Source organism: Lutjanus erythropterus, chromosome 11, assembly GCF_056507025.1.
Source record: "Lutjanus erythropterus isolate fLutEry1 chromosome 11, fLutEry1.hap2, whole genome shotgun sequence".
NCBI classification, from domain to species: Eukaryota; Metazoa; Chordata; class Actinopteri; order Lutjaniformes; family Lutjanidae; genus Lutjanus; species Lutjanus erythropterus.
In genome coordinates, this window is record NC_139327.1 from 38,374,361 (window position 1) to 38,391,645 (window position 17,285).

Sequence of the window (17,285 nt, forward strand, 5' to 3'; positions counted from 1 at the left end):
AGTGGACAGAATCTGTTATGGTGAGACTAATGAGCCGCTGCTGCTGTTTCCAAGGCGATAACCTCATCATTGTATTCAGGACCATCGTGCATCTTCTTCAAGGAAAAATATTTTAATTACATTTCTTTATTCATAAGAATGTTAACATACGTGATTCCACATTTTATTGAGGATGTGACGGACAGACCTTCATGAGGACAATCAAGACTGTGACTGCAGACTAGAAAAAGATCTGACATGTGACAGTTATTCTCCCAGAAGAGATGCACATTCTACTGAATTTTACTGGATTTCCTGAACAACTACCTGTGTGGACAGTTTTAATTGAAATTATTGGCATTTCTAACTTCTTCAGGACATTATAAGCATCTTGGATACCTTTTTTCTTTCACTTTCAGAAAGAAAGCAGAAGCCATTTTTGTGTCTGTTTAAATTAAATTGTGAAATAATGTTGCCATCTTGAAACACACCTTCCACTGAGCACAGTTTTTCCGGATTGAGATTTTTGTGATAATTTTGAAGGATGTTGTTGCTTTAAATGACTTACTGTTCCCACGTTGGATTACAGTGTACAGCTTAGCACTGTCAACACTTTGATTGGCAGTTTTTTTTTTTTTTGTCTTATTGACCCTGGAGAAACAAATCACCTGCCCACCACGCTTGACGACGTTCAGAGGACACATACTTCCTGTCTGCTCGTCGTCGTGAAATCTCCTCTTCCTGCCCTGGGGGGAACTCTCAGTCCGTCCCGTCACTGCCATGGTGATGTCGCAGGGCACCTACACCTTCCTGGCCTGTTTCGCCGGCTTCTGGTTGGTCTGGGCCATCATCGTCATGCTCTGCTGCTTCTGCAGCTTCCTGCAGCGCCGGCTGAAGCGCCGCCACGAGGAGAGGTTGAGGGAGCAGTGTCTGCGCACGGTGGAGATGGAGCCCCTCAACTGTCACCCGGCGGGATACCCCACTCTTCCTCCTCCTCCTCCACCTCCACCGCCGCCGCCTCCACAGCTGCCCAGGGAGCCGCCGCAGTTCTGCCCCCCTCAAACACTGTCACCGACTCTTCCTCTGCCGGTTCCTCACCCCCTGCCGCAAGCAAACTGGGTCAGCATGCCAGGTAACGTGAAGGCATTGTTGTTTGGTTGTTTGTTGTTTTGTTCTGTGCGTCATTCTCTCGATTTTCCTTCTTCCAGAGAACAACAGGAGGTAAGACTGCAGGCTGCAGTGAGGTTTTAGATGGTTTCTCTGGATTCAGCTTTGTGGATCACCACAGTTTTTAATGGGATGGGGATCTCGATTTGATTCAAAGGACTTGATGCATCAAAAATTTTGAGTTCATCATTTATTTTTTGTCACAGTGTGAGTATTTGCCACTTTTCTTTTCTCTTTTTTAAAAAAGGGTACTTGTAATAATCCATAATTAGTGTAGTTACAGACAACTTGCATACAGGGTGATTCTTGTCCAGGTCCCTTTTTGTAGAAGCCAAAATGCTTCCATACACTAGTTTTTAAATCGGGGGTTGCTGGGCAGATTGTATTCGTCTATTGTTTCTCACACTCAGCCATCCTCACCAAAACTCAAGAAGTAACCTCTTTTAGAATATAATCATAAGACGTTTATATCCGTTACATTTCACCATCCAGTCGGTTCAGTTATAAGGAACATACAGCTCTTAATTGTTACAGGTGATCATTATGTTGAAAACTGGGTATTACATTTCTTATTATAGATTTTTCTGCCTCCATTCAACAACTTGTATGTTGTTCTCGCTCCCAACATGTGAAAAACAGTCAGAGCCCTTATGGCTGGTTCACACTACACGCTGGAGCAGTACATGACGGCACCGTCGCTGGAGTGATGTGGCGTGCACACGCTGTGGCGTCCACACAGGCTGCATTTCTGCTGCGAGGCAGCTGCTGAAAGTTCTGTCTTTCTACACAGAGTTTGCAAGAAAGTTTGAAGAGAAGATAATTGCTGTTTTCTGAATGCAATCAGCGATTTTCCCCATCGTTCGGAGAGAGAGGGAGGGAGTGATGAATGGATGGAGGGGGAAGAGAAAAAGAGAGAAAAACACTACACTGCACCTGATTTTTTTTCATGTCTGTGACATACTGCACAGATGTAGAGACTGAAACTATAGTGAGAGGCGTCCTGTTGCTCATATGTCGATATGACTGTCAGGTGATCAGTTTTAATCTGATCATGCAGAAAAAAAAGGTGATCCTCCAAGTCTCTAGCAGCATGATGAGAGCAGCGCCTGTCACACACGAGTCGTGCTGCTCAAGTGGTCTGTGTTGATGCTCTAACTGGTTAATATGGGCACCGAAATGAAAACCAACAGGCGACGCCACACACAAATGCTGCTCCAGCATGTAGTGGGGAACCAGCCATTATGCTTTAAACTATGACCATTCCAGCATCATTTCTGAAGGTGTCCTCCCTCAGTGTTATGTTTTAAGTCAGGTGACATGGTATAAAGAGCGAAAATCTACTAAGATTCAAGTATGTAACGTAACTTATGAACTAAAAAAAAGGTTACTCATTTTAACCCAAACCATGATCTTTTCATAAACCTAGACCAGTATTTTTTGTGCTTTTATTTTGAAACTGTACCCACATGGTGCATATTTATTATCTCTAACCGGGGAGCCCTACACTTGCAAAACTGCAACACAGTCATAGTTTGAAACACTGACCAAGCTGCTGTATTTGACAAGTTGGAATCGAAAACCTGTTGAGGTTGCACGTTTTGTCGTCATAGAATTTGAATTTAATTGAAGATTCAAGAAGTCAGAATGTGAAAAGTTAGAGACTTTATAACTACAAATCTAAACAACTATGAAAAGTCTAACTATGAAACAAACTGCCGCAGCGGGTCTCTGCAAACTCTGCAGGAGTAGGATCTGCAGACTCGCCAGCACTGGGAGTACTGTCTGACTTTGGTACATGAACAAATCTGGCGAGCGCCGATTCCCCAGTCAGTCTCTTCAGTATGCCAGCTGCATGTTGGCATGAGCGGTGTCGAGGGCTGTGAGTTTTTAACGGGAGTGTGTCCGTTTCAGTCTCTGGCAGTAAAAGCCGAGTAGGCGGTAGAAGGCGAGAAGTTTTGTCACCGAGTGTGAGGCTGTGGCTAATTCCTGGAAGCAGTTTGTAGCAGTACAGAACTGGTGCATAACAAAGTCTCGGGAGAAATTTGTTGTTTGTTTTCATTCTGGGACTTCACTAGAGTAGCTTTGCATGATGCACAGTTCAAAAACATCCTTATTTATTCTACACTTTCCCTTTACGCAGCCCCTTGCTTCACCCTCTGACTGAAACAAGCTGTTTTAGCTCGTTTCTTTAAGGCCTCCCTCCCTAAGACGCTCACTTTTTCTGATTGGCCAGCTTCCCAAAAAAGACTGCTGAGGGGTACAACCCTCTTCTTGTGTGCCATGTGAGCACCGGAGAGACAAACCGTGGAGCAGTGTTGGCAGCTGTGTGGTGAAACTGGATTATATTTTATGGAGAAAATATTTTTGGTCTCCCTCGTGATGTCCTCCGGCTGCTCTGTCTCAACTTTTGGTGATTTATGGCACAGAGTTTTCTGATTACCAGACAAGTTTTACATGTTGTTAGTAGCTACTTCAGCTGGTAGTTGGCTAATAGCTCACAGATACAGGTGGTTAGGTGAGACTACGGCACCCTGTGTGCTTTTTGAGCACCATCTTAGCATGGAAATTAATGATGTGGGGCAATGAAAATGATTTGTTTACTGTTTCAGACAAGAAATTAAAAAAACAATTAGGTGGAAAAGAACAGAGGCCTCTGGAGTGTACGTATCCACACAAATTTACAACTAAATTTACTGGTTTGGGTCAAACTGATTTTCCATCTGATGTCCTCCGGTTGCTCTGCCTCGTCTGTCTTTCTTATGGACTTTCCTTTAATTGTCGCTGGTGGTTAGCTACTTTAGTTGCTAACTGCTAGTTAGCTCCATGCAACTGACTCTGCCTGGACTGGGAGCGTGCAGCTAACTAGCAGTAGCAGTTAGCTACATTAGCAACACATAAAGGTACCTGTCCATCTGAAACTCTGTAGGAGTGTTGCTTTTAGAGCAGTCTGCTCTAAAATCTGAGTGTTTTGCTCATAGGAATTATTTCTACATAAGTTTACCCCGTTATTTCACACTTTGGCCATATTTAACAAAAACATCCAGTATTGTAACATTATCTATACATGTCAGAAAGTAAGGAAAAGCATAATAGGTCCCTTTTAAGCTGAAGAAAAACACTTGTCATTGACTCTATAACATGCTCATTCCTTTTAAATTATTTCCAAAAATGTATTGTTTGAAACCGCCCACCAGCAAATCCAGCTTTGACTTCAAGAATAGTGGATGAAACAATCAGTAATCACCACACAGCAAAGTGTTTCTCTTCTCTCAACACCAAACTCTTCTCTCAAGCAGAGGATTAATCACTGCTCTGCTGCAAAGTGTAAAATTACTGACAAATACCAAACCTGTCATATCTTATTTGCTCTTTATTTACGAGCCAAATGCATATTTTATTCATAAGAGTCATCATTTGTTATATCAACAAAAACAAGAAAAGTAAATGAATTCACAACATTCACACAAGTGATTCAGATGCAGACAGAAAAGTCGAGGACAGGAGGAGGAATGCATTATGCACTGTCAGATTTTTTTATAGACTCTTCGGTTCCCAGCCTCCACCTCCCTGCCTGCCGGGCAGCGTTCCCCCGCGGGGCGTCATGGTGACAGCTGCCGCTGAGGCGTGGGTGGTGACTGTGGAGGCCGAGCGGTGACAGAGCGAGCAACACGGCGGCCGGGATAAATTGAAAAAGAAACAGAAATGTGAGAAGAAAGAGACAGTCGGAGTGTGGAGTCAGCAGGAGCACAACTGGGTGACAGAGGGAGGCTTTTTTTCCCCTCAGATCTGTATTTTAATGAGCAGGTTTGGATTTGTCCCACTTGTACACAATAAGAGTTATTATCTAGTATTGTTTATTTTGACTTAAATTTTACTTTAAAAGGTGCTAAATACAACATGTCAGTAAACTGTTGTTGTATGTAAAGATATACTGGAGTAATGGCGTCCTGAGCAGGGGATGAAGTTGTACTCTAAGCCTCTCTTTGAAGCTCAGACGGCTGAGTGTGCATGTTCAACCATGCACGTACCGCTCAGTCTTCCCTGCGTCCGTTTTCAACATGGTGTCCTGGTGAATAACTTTGCCATATTAGGACAAATATATTTTTCTGAAAACATTTTAGGCGAGAGACAAGTGATGCAGTAACACAATCTTGAGCCATATTTGATCGGCACTGCTTACTTTGACAGTAATGTGGCAGTGATGGTGAATGTGTGCTGAGCAGAGGAAAGGATGAGCAGTGAAGCTGTCCGTCTGGCAGTAAATGTACAGTGTTGGTTTGAGTTTGTCAGTGAATAAAAGCTGTAGTTAATGTGTGGTGTTTCCCATCTGAGTGAATGGCGTCGCCATGATGAGCCGCTCTGCCCACGTTAAGGTGGTACTGCAGTACAGCGAAGTGTAGTCGAGTTGTCGTAATGCCATGTACCTCGGTAAAATGTCAGGAAGGTATGAAGCCCAAGCAAAATCATAAACCAAAGTATAAATTTAAACAATTCTAGCAATACAGTACTGATGTGAAACATAAATTTATGAGGCACAAACCATGTAAACGAGTAGATTAATAAAACAGTAGGGTTTCTGGCCGCCTGTCCTTATTCAACAAATGTCAAATGGGTACATTAGTCATGTCTAGACTAAAAAGAGACCAAACAGGACAGTGAAAAAACCTGTGACCTCTGAAAAAGTGATTCACAAAACACACATTATTGTTCAGTATGTTTTTAAAGTAATGATTAATCATTAACATCCCTAAATCAAAGTACTGGACTGCTGATGATGGCGCTAAATGAAAAAGTCTGAGGATCACCGAAGTGATTACGAGTTGTAGAGACATTTTGAGCTGATGGTGGTTCAGTAAAGTTAGCGGGATTCATCATCTCAGGACCATAAATGTCTGTTAAAAAATTCATCCCATAATTATCATAATATTTCAGTCTGGTCATAGAACCATGCTGCTAATCTGGCTAAAAACCTTCATAAGCACTGTATGAAAACCCACGAAAGAGCAGACAAACATGTTTCTTTTAAAGAAACTGTTTCAGTGCACTTTGACGACACATTCTGTCACCTTTACCATCTGTAAAGCCGTTGATTGGTTCAGTTATTGACTGATCTGGTGAGTTAGAGCAACACCACAACTCTGAATCCTTCAACAGCTTTTGGGTGATGATTCAGACGCCTCAGGTCGCTGAGCTCCTCCTCTCTCTGGCAGTTAAGTGTCTTGCTCAAGGGTGCCTTAACTCTGCAAAATAATGAAGATTTTCCTGTGCAGCATTGCACGGCTTTGCAGCCCTCAGCTTTCCTTTTTCTCACGCAAAACTCGCTGTTTCTTGTTGCTGCTCAGCCCAGGGCCGGTGTGTGCTACAATTTTAATGGAAATTCATTTTGTGCACATTCTGTTTCACCCTCCTGGCAGGAATAAACACAAGGCAACTTTACTTTTCAGGAATTCAAGCTTCAGCCTAGAAAGATAGAGAAGGTCTTTCAAAAGCCAGTTGAATAGTGAAGACGCCTGAAATGAAAAAAAGGTCTGACTGCAGTGAAAATTATTGTCAGCAGTGAGCAGCATTAGCATTAAGTAGCAGCACATGCGACTCACATACAGCAGTGAAAGACCCAAAGAAAATCCTACAAAGTCTGAGTGACATGAGAGCATTAACACGTAGAGCAGGTTTGCTATTTGCAACAGCATTTCCTCAAAATCCAACTTTAAAAAGCTTAAAATGTACATTTTTTGTTGAAAAGTGTCTCAAGTCTGTCTCCAGTTTATGCAGATGTTGTACAGGATTGCATGAGGACATAAAAAAAAGTGGAGAGAAAGAAGAAATCCTGAATTATCTACAGAGAAAAAAAACATAAATCAACTAAGAGAAGACAGCAAAAATGGAGGAGGAACAGCACAAACCTTCAAAAATCTGCATATTTGTGCTCGGAAAGAAGAAGGATGAGGTAAAGAGGGATTTTTGAAGAGTGAAAGCTGAAGCGAGTAAAAAGAGCATCAGCTGCTGTCAAAGCTGGTTAATGAGCGCAGACAGACAGTAAAGAATAAGACAAAAGGTTGCCGGAGCCTCGGTCACAAAGCAGACTGATGAAGAGGTTCAGTATCCAGGCAGCAGCAGAGCGAAAAGAGAAGCAGGTGCCGACCAGCTGAGCACAGCAGAGAGCAGAGAGAGGAGCCAGGAGCTGCTTCAGTCGTATATTCCAGAGCGGAGAGAGGGATGTGGAGATGTTGACTGATTTGATTCATACTCTGTCTGCAGTTCACATGTCTTGGGCAGATCAGACCACTCAGCTAATAGGACTGTAAATCTAGCAGCCAAAGAGTCGGACGTTAGTGGAAATCAAACAACTGTAAAGAAAAAAAAGAAGTTGGATGTAAATTGGCCAACTGAAGGCAGTCATCATAGTAAAGCCTAGCTGAGGCTCATGGGAAGGTCATTTGTTCTGCAGGTATTTGGTCGTAAACAGACAAATCGTAAAATCTGACCAAGGGATCACCAAAGTTATTATCCTGAGGGAAACATCAAAGGACTGAGTTTGATAGAAATTTAATTTGTCAGGATATTTCAGTCTGAACCAGGGTTCAAATTACACACTGGCTTTCGGGGGAGCCCTATTTTCTGCTTCTAAAACGCACCACGTGCACACACATGCATGGAAGTGCGTGTCAGCATGGACAATTTCAGGGTGTCTGTGAAAAGCAGGTTCCACTTAATATTACAGATAGAGTTAGATTTAACTCTCCCCCAAACATGTAGTGTGGGTGCAGAAAAAAAAGCTCTGGTCCTCATTTGACGCTGCAACATCGAAACAAATTCGGAGCGGCAGTTTGACGCAGGTAAAGATGATTTCAGTGCATGTTCTTTTAAATCAAAATGAACTCACATTTGTGTCACAGGCAGGGAGAACCAGCTGTTTTGCTGCGTTGTTTCCCTTCTGTCTGTGGACTGTTAGAACCGGGAGAAAGTGGAATTAGGGCTGAAAGTTCAATTTTCAAAAACGGAAAGCAAACAGGAACCAAAGTAAGTAACATGATCTGTTTGTCTCTGCTCCGTGTCAGAACCACAGACAGCGCAGTGGTCAGGGTGGCGCACACAACATTGTGTTAATTAGTGAAGATACATGTTCGGAAATTATAATATAATGTGCGAATAAACACACAATATTAGCATATTTTCACTATTAGGACCATCATGTTAGGAGCTCATGTCCTTCTCAGCGGAGCCGAGCTCCCTGGTCTGAACCAGCTGACATCACTTCCCTCCAGCCCAGCTGCCAGCGTGGGTCCACTCCTGCATTGTTCATCTGATGTGGACAGCCTCAAATTAAAGCTCGAAGTCAGCTTCAGCTGCTTTCATTTCTTGTTTTCATACCCAGATTGATTAATTAGCGGGCAGCGCCAGAGACGTGATTCAGTCCAGTATTTTCCTGGACACTTACTGCAAAGAAAATATGCTTTCAAACATCTGAAAGTGTGACAGGAGACGTTAAAAACAAAAAAAACAGCGTACAGATGCAGATTTCGTGCATCGCTCAGCCATCATCCCACACCCCCGACGTGTCTCGCTCTGACAGGCTTTTGTACCCGAGTCCTGACCCACACACATCACTGAAATAAAACTGGTGCGCCTCGTTGTCAGCTGAATGAGTAAAAAGGATCCAACCACACATACAGTTTCCCTTTAATGGTGTTGTGTAATTCTGTAACTCAGCGTGACTAATATGATCACTGTGTTTTATACAGTAGCTGTCACAGATCCCAGTTAGCATCACATTTGTACTGAAATCACTGTATCACACACACACACACACACACACACACACACACACACGTTATCCTCAGAGAGGTGGCTGCTGCTGCTGCTTCAAACGAAGCCCTCCTGATCCTCCCAGTGGAAACATCAGTCCCATGAGCCTCTGCTGCCGACATTGTTTCGGTGTGATGTTTATTTAAAGCCGTCGTGGCAGCTGGTACGATGGTTTACAGTGCAGAGATCGACAGAGCTGAGAAACAATGAGAGTCTGATCCTGGAGGTATCTGTGAGGCATGCTGGAGGAGGGATGGATTTTAGCCAGGTATACACACACACACACACACACACACATTTACATCTATAAATACATGAAGCTCCATGGTAACAGTTCAACAAACAGCTGTTGATTCACACCACTCTGATATTTGTTGTTGTGGCAGTTAACAGGTTCAGGCAGAGGAATGAGATGTGGGTTTTTAATTGTCGGAGACGCTACAACAGACAGCAGACTCAAAGTCCTGAAGCTTATTTATACCTCTTCAGTGTTTTTGCAGACAATTTATTCACTTTTATAATTAACAAGTTTAGAAAATTCAAAATTTCATGGCAACTTAAGCTTTGAGCCCAACTCAGATTAAGTTTCGAGTCTCACCAACTCATGTTTTGTTTTTCTTCTTTGGATAAACTTCAATCTCTGAGTTTTAGAACCCCCCCAAAAAAAGTAAATGACAAATCAGCTTCACAGCTGTTTGAGACAGTTCATTGGGTGTTTCTAAAACTAAAAGATTTATTCCATTCATGCAGTTCAAGTTTATTTAAAAAAGAAACATGAAGTGTCTCAAGAAAAGATTATACAAAACTTTGTTTAGTTTATTTCAAAACTTAAAGGAGAAAACTGTAATATATTTACTGTAATGAATCATAAAATGACTACGACAAGCAGCAGGCTGAAGCAGAGTCAAGTCCACAAAAATCAAGTCAAATCCAAAAGAAAACACGAGGAATGACGTCCAGAGCTCAACAGTCCAGCAACTGAGGGCAGCACAAGGACCATATACACAACAGGGGAGGGGTAACATGGGACAGGTGAAACCAGTTAGGGCGGGGCAGGTAATCACAAGGACGGGAAGTAAAGTATCTGACACGAGAGACAAAGGCGAGTATCAAAATAAAACAGGAAAAACTGACAGAAAACTGGAAACAAGGAAAACATGATTTTAACTGGGACATCAGGATCCAACACACACACGTATGAACCGACTCAACGTTTTGTTTTATTATTCACTAGTGTTTTTATTTTGTCCCCCGCTGGTGCACTTCATTTAATTAAGGCTGATTTTTATATTTTTTGTAATTCTGCCCCTTTTTGGAAAGGTTAGGAATTATTAGGAATGTATTATACAAAAAGAGAAAAAGAAATCACAGCTTTCTTTTGCAATTTTCACTAAAATGCCTAAAAGCATTGCAACATTCATTGCATTTTTTTTTCTCTTTCTTTTTTTTTGTTTAGAAAAGCTGCTGTGAAATCAGGCATTTTAGGCCACGACGATTCCAAAAAAAGGCCCATGAAATCCTGGAGGGACTGTCATATGTCTAGTTTAAAAAGCTAGTTTATTCAGATTGGCGACAGGATAAAGGAGGGGTGGGATGAGGGTTGTGTACAGAGAGATGAAGGGGGGCAGGTTTGTGGTTTAGTTGGGCGGCTATGAACCTGGAAGGGGGCGGTCAAGGCTCAGGGTGAGGACATGTCTCCATTAGCTTTGGTGCTTCACCCCCCGTGTCTCCTAAAGGAGACTTTCTTATAGAAGTATTAATCCTAATATGCATGTCTTTGATGGGAGGAAACTGGATTAGACCCATGCAAACACAGGGAGGACAAGTGAACGCCCCACAGAGGAAACCCGGGTCGGCTGAGGGTGAACTTGGTCGCTGAGAGAGGAGAAGAACGGGGTTCTGGAGACGAGGGGTGTGAGAACTGAGACAAACAGGAGAGGGTTACATGTGCTTATATAGGCCTTCACAGGTGACTGACACAGAGAAGCACAGACGGTTAACTAACAAGACACAGGTGGTTTAGGGTTTGTGAGAAGCACAGGTGGTTGAATTAGCGAGATGCAGGTGACTGGGTTTGCAAGAGTGGAGTCTAGTCCTGAACCTCCAACTGTATAGTTTTGAACCAGCACCTTCAGTATTTGGATCAAGTAGCTCATTAAAAACGAGGCATTATAGATGTAATATTTGATTAAGTTTTGGGTAAATATCAGCTCAGACTCAGTGTTGGCAGATACCAAATATTACTGAGATCAGGGACGTCCCCTTTTATGCATTCATCTTACTGCATGTGTTCACTTCTTTGACTCTGTGTCATTGAGCCGCTTCTAAAATTCACTATGAACTCACATTTCTTGTACATATGATTAATTAATACCTGTGCAAACTCCTGTTGCTCAAATGAGCAATTTAAAGAGTTTTGTATTTACACAGCCCGAGTTTTCAGGCTGAGAAAGTTTGAGAAACACTGAAGTCCTACTTGCCCACCAACCAAAGAACATTAGAACATTTCAAAAACTTTAAACTATTTTGTAGAGAACCTGTTATTATTAAATGAACTCTGATGTTTGTATGTGGGATTCTTTGGATATGGCAGCAAACTTTTCTTTTCTCTTAAGGACAATCTTTCTCAACACAAAACTTTAAGGAATTTAGGGATTTCACCACCAATAATCCAGAATATCTTTAAAAGATTCAGAGAATTCAGAAAAATCTCTGCATGTAAGGGGCATCAAATTTAGAATAAGTGTATATTTACAAAAAGACAAAGTTCATCTTGTCTTTGTACTGTATTCTAGGTCATAAAATATTCTGATTTTATTTATGTTTCACACAACTTCCCAACTTTTTTGGAACTGGGTTTGTGTTTCAGGTCAAGTAAGGTCTTTGAAGGCAGGAGGAGAGTTTGTGGAACATTTCGACAGATATTGATCAGAATCTGTGCAGATTTATCAGCCTGGAAATAGAAACTGTCTTCAGTTGTTCACAAAAACAAACAAACAAACAAACAAACAAAAAAAACAACAACACACAACTGAAAGCTTGATGTTTGTTGCCCGGGGCTGTTTTCTTCTGCCAATACATTGGAATATAGACTCCAGCGTCTTACAACATGCCCACAGGCTCCCTGTTGGCTCAGAGGTATTTTAGAAATGTTGCAGGGGTGAACTTGTGTTTTGCAAGGTAGATCTTATTTTTGTACTTTCGCTCTCTTGTATAAAACCAACATTTTTTACTTTAATGTCACCCAGAAGAAAATGTCAAACTAATTTGTCTCATGCAACAGACGTGTCGCTAAGTTTAACAATTTATTGCTTTGGTTCTTTGTTCAGTCACAAAGATGGTAAATTGTGCATTAATGTAGAAAGAAAACATCCCTTTACTTAAGACGGGGAGTCTGACTATGATTGATGTGTCAGCGTTCGCTAAAAGCCCCGTAACAGCTGAAAAACCTGTTCGGGTGTTTGTGCCGAACATCTGCATCAGTCTGAACGTTTCACTGAACGGATTTTTAATTAGTTGCAAATATAAACTTCAGCATAAGCTTCAGTTTTGCTCAGAGCTCTGCTGGCCAGGCTTTCAGTTAATTAGCAACAGGCTTGAATGTTCCAATTAGTGCAGAACAAGCAAGAAATCTGCAAACTACTTGTGTACAAAATATTCAAAGCAGACAGAGAATCTCATCAAGGCTTTTAATGACTTATTTATCAGATTTCTCTCCTGATTTGTGAAATATAAACAGAACACACTGTGCAGAAAGATGGCTGTTCAACACAAATTCTACAAAATACAAGTATTAGTTAGAAACTTGAGAGATTTTCACATTCTCACTGAGCTGTCAGAAAGTCTGACAAATGTTTATTACCCACAAAGGTTTCCTTGATAAAGCCAAAAGAGGTAAAAGTGGTGTTTCCCTGGTACGACTTTTTTGCTTCCTAAAATAATGATTTAAATCATCACTAAATTATTACACTTGTATTCGAGGCAGCAAGTCGGCACTTATTCGTATAAATGTTGCCAAATTTAAAGCAAAATTATTTAGATATCACCAAAGATAGCACTTTTATATTACTTTCAAAATATTTGTGACAAATTGGCACTAATCAACAAAAATCTACATCAACATTTTCACCCGCTTATATATCGAAAAGTTAAGAATTTCCTTTTGCACGTTCTGTAAAACATGTAAAACACAGCTTCTGGTCAACTGGAAATTGTGGTATCACTGATTTTTAGTTCTTTCTCCCACTTGGATTCCTTTTGATATTACGAGAGCAGCTGAAACAGTTTCAGTTGTAGTTTTTGACCGTTGCAACAACAAACATGGCTAGAAGTCAAAGTACCACTGCTACAGGTTCCACAGCGGAGAAATACCAAAACGGGGAGCAGCGTTGGTAACGTGGAAGTGGAAGTAGCATTTTTCTATAGCAAACAGATTGTGTAGCTGTTAAAGATAAATCTGGGTATATTTCAGTGGAAAGTATTTTCCTGATAATGTCAAACCACAAGGCCACAATCCACACCAGCACTGTCTCTGTAATCACTCCTTCATCCTTACATAATAGACGCTACTGAGTTTATTCTACTGTGAGAAGTAAAAGGACATTTAAGACACTCATGAGTCACCATCATTTTGACTCGCATGACTTTAATTTTCTCATATATAAAATGCATTTGATTATGGATTTGTTTGCCAAAAGTATTTAGCGCGCTATGGACACGATGACAAACTCACTCAGTTACTTGACAAAAAATGAGGTGTTTCTCTTCGTTTACTGATCTGAATAAACAGGAATGTATAAAAGATGATTAAAGTGTATTTAATGTGAGTGTGTATCGTGTTGCACAACGTGCTGCATTGCAGCTCCTAAATGATGAAGTCGTCAGAGGCAGAAAGATGGAAAACGAGTGTGCCTGAAATAGGAGCGAGTGTGAGTGTGTGAGAGAGATATTTAATGAAAGAGAGAGAAACAGAGAGTTCAGAACAAATGTGCTGTGACTGTTTTTGTTTGAACAGCTGAACACACTGTCACATGTATCACAGTAGGATTGTGTTTATTACAATCGTTTGAGTTGTAACCTGAAAATGAAAGTACAACATGATGCATCGTGCAGAATGTGCTAAAGGGTTCTCCAGGGTGCTCCAGGGTGCCCTTTCAATGGAGAAAACATAATAAAGTGCAGTCTAGGGTGCCCTTTAAGTGAAAAAAATGTGCTAATGTGCACTCCAGGGTTCCCGTCCAATGGACAAAACATGATAAAGTGCACTGTAGGGTGCTTTGCCAGTGGAAAAACATGGTAGGGTGGTCTCCTCTTCCGGAGGAAAAAACGCAGTAAAGTCAGGAGACTTTGCCCCTGAATGAAATGAAATATGAAATGTGCTAATGTGTGGTTTAAGGTTCCCTTCCAGTGAACAAAGCATGTCAAAGTGGATGCTAGAGTTCAGTTCCAGTGGAGAGAATGTGGTAAATTGCCCTCTAGGGTTCTCTTTCAGTGGAGAAAGGATAGTAAAGTGTGCTCTAGGGTGCCTTTCCAGTAGAGAAAACATATTAAACTGCCCTCTTTGTTGAGGAATTCATGATGAGATGTAGAAAATGTGGTAAAGTGCCCTCTGGGGTACCCTTCCAAAGATGAAAACATGGAAAAGTGTGCTCTAGGGTTCCATTTCAGTGAAGTTACAGTTTAATTTAGCAAAAGCTTTTATCCAAAAGCGACGTATATCTGAGAGCTGACAACACAAGCAAGGATCTAGTGAGGAGAGAACAACACAAGTATGTGCCATGAAGCATCGAGTCTGACAGGATGTAGGTGTCTACAGGCAGTGTGTATAGGAGTGAATAGGATGCATTGGACAAAACATGGTAAAGTGCATCCTTGGATTCCATTCCAGTGGAGAAAATGTGTGGTTTTCGAAACTCTCTGAAAGTTTTGCAAATACTAAAATATGAGAGGAGTAATAACTGACCTGTCCACAGTTATATTACTGTGTTTGTGGTGGTTAATCCCAGTCTCCTCTTTTGTTTCAGACACAGATATATTTGGGAAGCCGCCCTGCTACGAGGAGGCAGTTCTGATGGAGGACCCTCCTCCGCCCTACAGCGAGGTCTTGGCCGACCCACGGGGGGGCACCTACCTGAAGCCCGCCCCGCTCCGAGCCGCACCGCCGCCACCTCCATCTGCCAGGGAATACCAGAATCCTGCACCGGTCTTCACATCTGAGACCAGCAAGCCTCCCGTGACGACTGTGTTCCCTGAGCGAGGTTACTCCTCCCTCATCCGCCTGCCTTCGTCCCAGCGCTGGGACTCGCTGGGTCATCTCCTTTCCAACATGGACCTGAACCACAACAACCTCACGCCGCCGGGGGCCCGCTCCATCCAGGCTGCCGCCGCTATGGCAACCATGCCTCGCCGGGAGCCCAGGACTCATCATGATGGACTCCGAAGTGGAATACAAGGACTTCAAGGAGGCATAGAGGGACTCCAAGGAAGCATACAAGGACTTCGAGGAGGAATTCCAGGATTTCAAGGGGGGATACAGGGGTTCCAAGGAGGGTTACAGGGGGTTCATGGCTTGAGGGGACTGGAGCCAAACTGTGGCCTGCCAACAGCCTTCCCACTGCTGGGTCGGAGCACCGCTGTCTAGACCTGGACGTTAACTGGAGGATTAGTTGGTCCATCGCTGAAGAGCAGGAGATCTAAGACAGACTTTCTGTCTGTATGTCTCCTTTTCAGCTCAGTGTTTACAACACTAACAATGCCAGTAGTAGAGATATAATTCCCTAAAGAGCTAAAAGAGGGTTAAAGTGCTGCAGAGGCGTCAGAAGTTCAATTCCCTGTGCAGCTCTGTGGGCGAAGGCCGCCACTTACTCTGCTGGGACCGTTTCAGATCTCTGTGTGGATGAAGGAGGAAATTGCATGCTGTTTCAAACCGGCGTTGTTGAGTCACAGAGGCATCCTGGTGTCATATTGAAGCTAATTGAGTCAAGGTTCGTTTGAACAGCAGAGGCGGAGATAAACTCAGCACTAACAAGGTAAAGACAAGAGCAACAAGCACAGCTGTTCATCTAGCTTTGATCAGACTCCCTCTGCCGTTATCTCCATACCTGCCCTTTTCGTGTCGTCCTCTGCTCTCCTCTCCTCTGTGACTGAGCAACCTATTGTACCAGTCTGCCGTTGCCATGGCTCCCGGGAACTGTCTGTTGCCCACGACGACCTCTCCTCTTTTATCCACTCTGATTTTCCAAGACTGTGTTCACAGCTTGTCTCCTCTCGAGGACTGTGAGTATTAATGCTCACAAAAGAACACGTGGTGACCTTCGCCGTCACTGTGTGCGTGACATCAGAGCCCAGAGGCCAGTTTTCCCTGTGAAAGCAAAACAAAGTTAGAGTGCAACAAGCTAGCCAGAAAACCACGTGTACATGGATTTCATTTTGTAACACGCTGCTTTGTTGTTTTCAGTGTTTTTACTACAAACTGTCGGCTCAGCTGGGTCATTTATGTGGAAAAACCTTTCTTTTTAAATGTATAAATTTATTATCATTCTTTTAAGCTTTGTGACAAATGCCTTTTTTTCTTGTGAAATAAAAACATCTTCACCCGCTGGGCTTCTTCCAATAATTTATGGAGTTTAAAAAAAAAGGCCAAAATGGGACCAGAGTGTTTTTATGCTCACTGCAATAAACCATTGAATGTCAAAAATAAAGCCATAAACTTGACAACAAGTCGTGAGGATTTAATTGCAATCACCTTTCATTTTTTTCTTCAACCTTTTTTTAATTTAATATTTAGATTATTTATACAGTATTTTATATTTAGAATTGTCTTTTACCTGTTTGTGTTATTCTCGCTTGTTTCTTCTTGTCTACTTAATGTTTTTAATTATTATTGAAGTAGAGATAGTTCTGAGCAGTAGACGGGTTCATTCGGTTCCTAGGAACTGAGACTTGACCCTGGACCCGAGTCAGAATGGTTCTAGTCTTGCACAGCCAGACGTCTCCATGCATACACATTCTGCTATAGAGGAAAAACGCCCTGTCTTGTTTTCATTTCTTTAAACCAATCACAAACGTCCTGCGTGGCATTAAGCCTAAGAAGCAACGACGGCGCTGCTGCAGAACAGTGTCGAGGGGGAGCTTGTTTTGGTGGAAGATTTGCACTTTGGAAGGCGAGCTCTGGCATTAAAATGACTACATCACTGCAAAACAGCCATTCATGTTCGTACTGTTAGCGTCCCAGGTGCTAATTTGGCATTTTCAGCATGTAGGTTTCAGCTCGGAGGTTGTTTTTGTCTCCTGGGGACGTTGAAAACTTTGACAGTGGACACTGCGATGCTGCT

The 17,285-nt window shown here is 42.3% G+C and overlaps 1 protein-coding gene across 1 annotated transcript; it reads left to right on the forward strand.

Moving 5' to 3' along the window:
- The first annotated feature begins 551 nt into the window (after window positions 1-551).
- Window positions 552-16,011, forward strand: prr7 (proline rich 7 (synaptic)). Its single transcript, XM_084730439.1, has 2 exons — window positions 552-1,111; window positions 14,976-16,011. The coding sequence occupies exons 1-2, from the start codon at window positions 760-762 to the stop codon at window positions 15,590-15,592; spliced, it is 969 nt and encodes a 322-aa protein (XP_084586565.1). The 5' UTR covers window positions 552-759; the 3' UTR covers window positions 15,593-16,011.
- The last annotated feature ends 1,274 nt before the right edge of the window (window positions 16,012-17,285 follow it).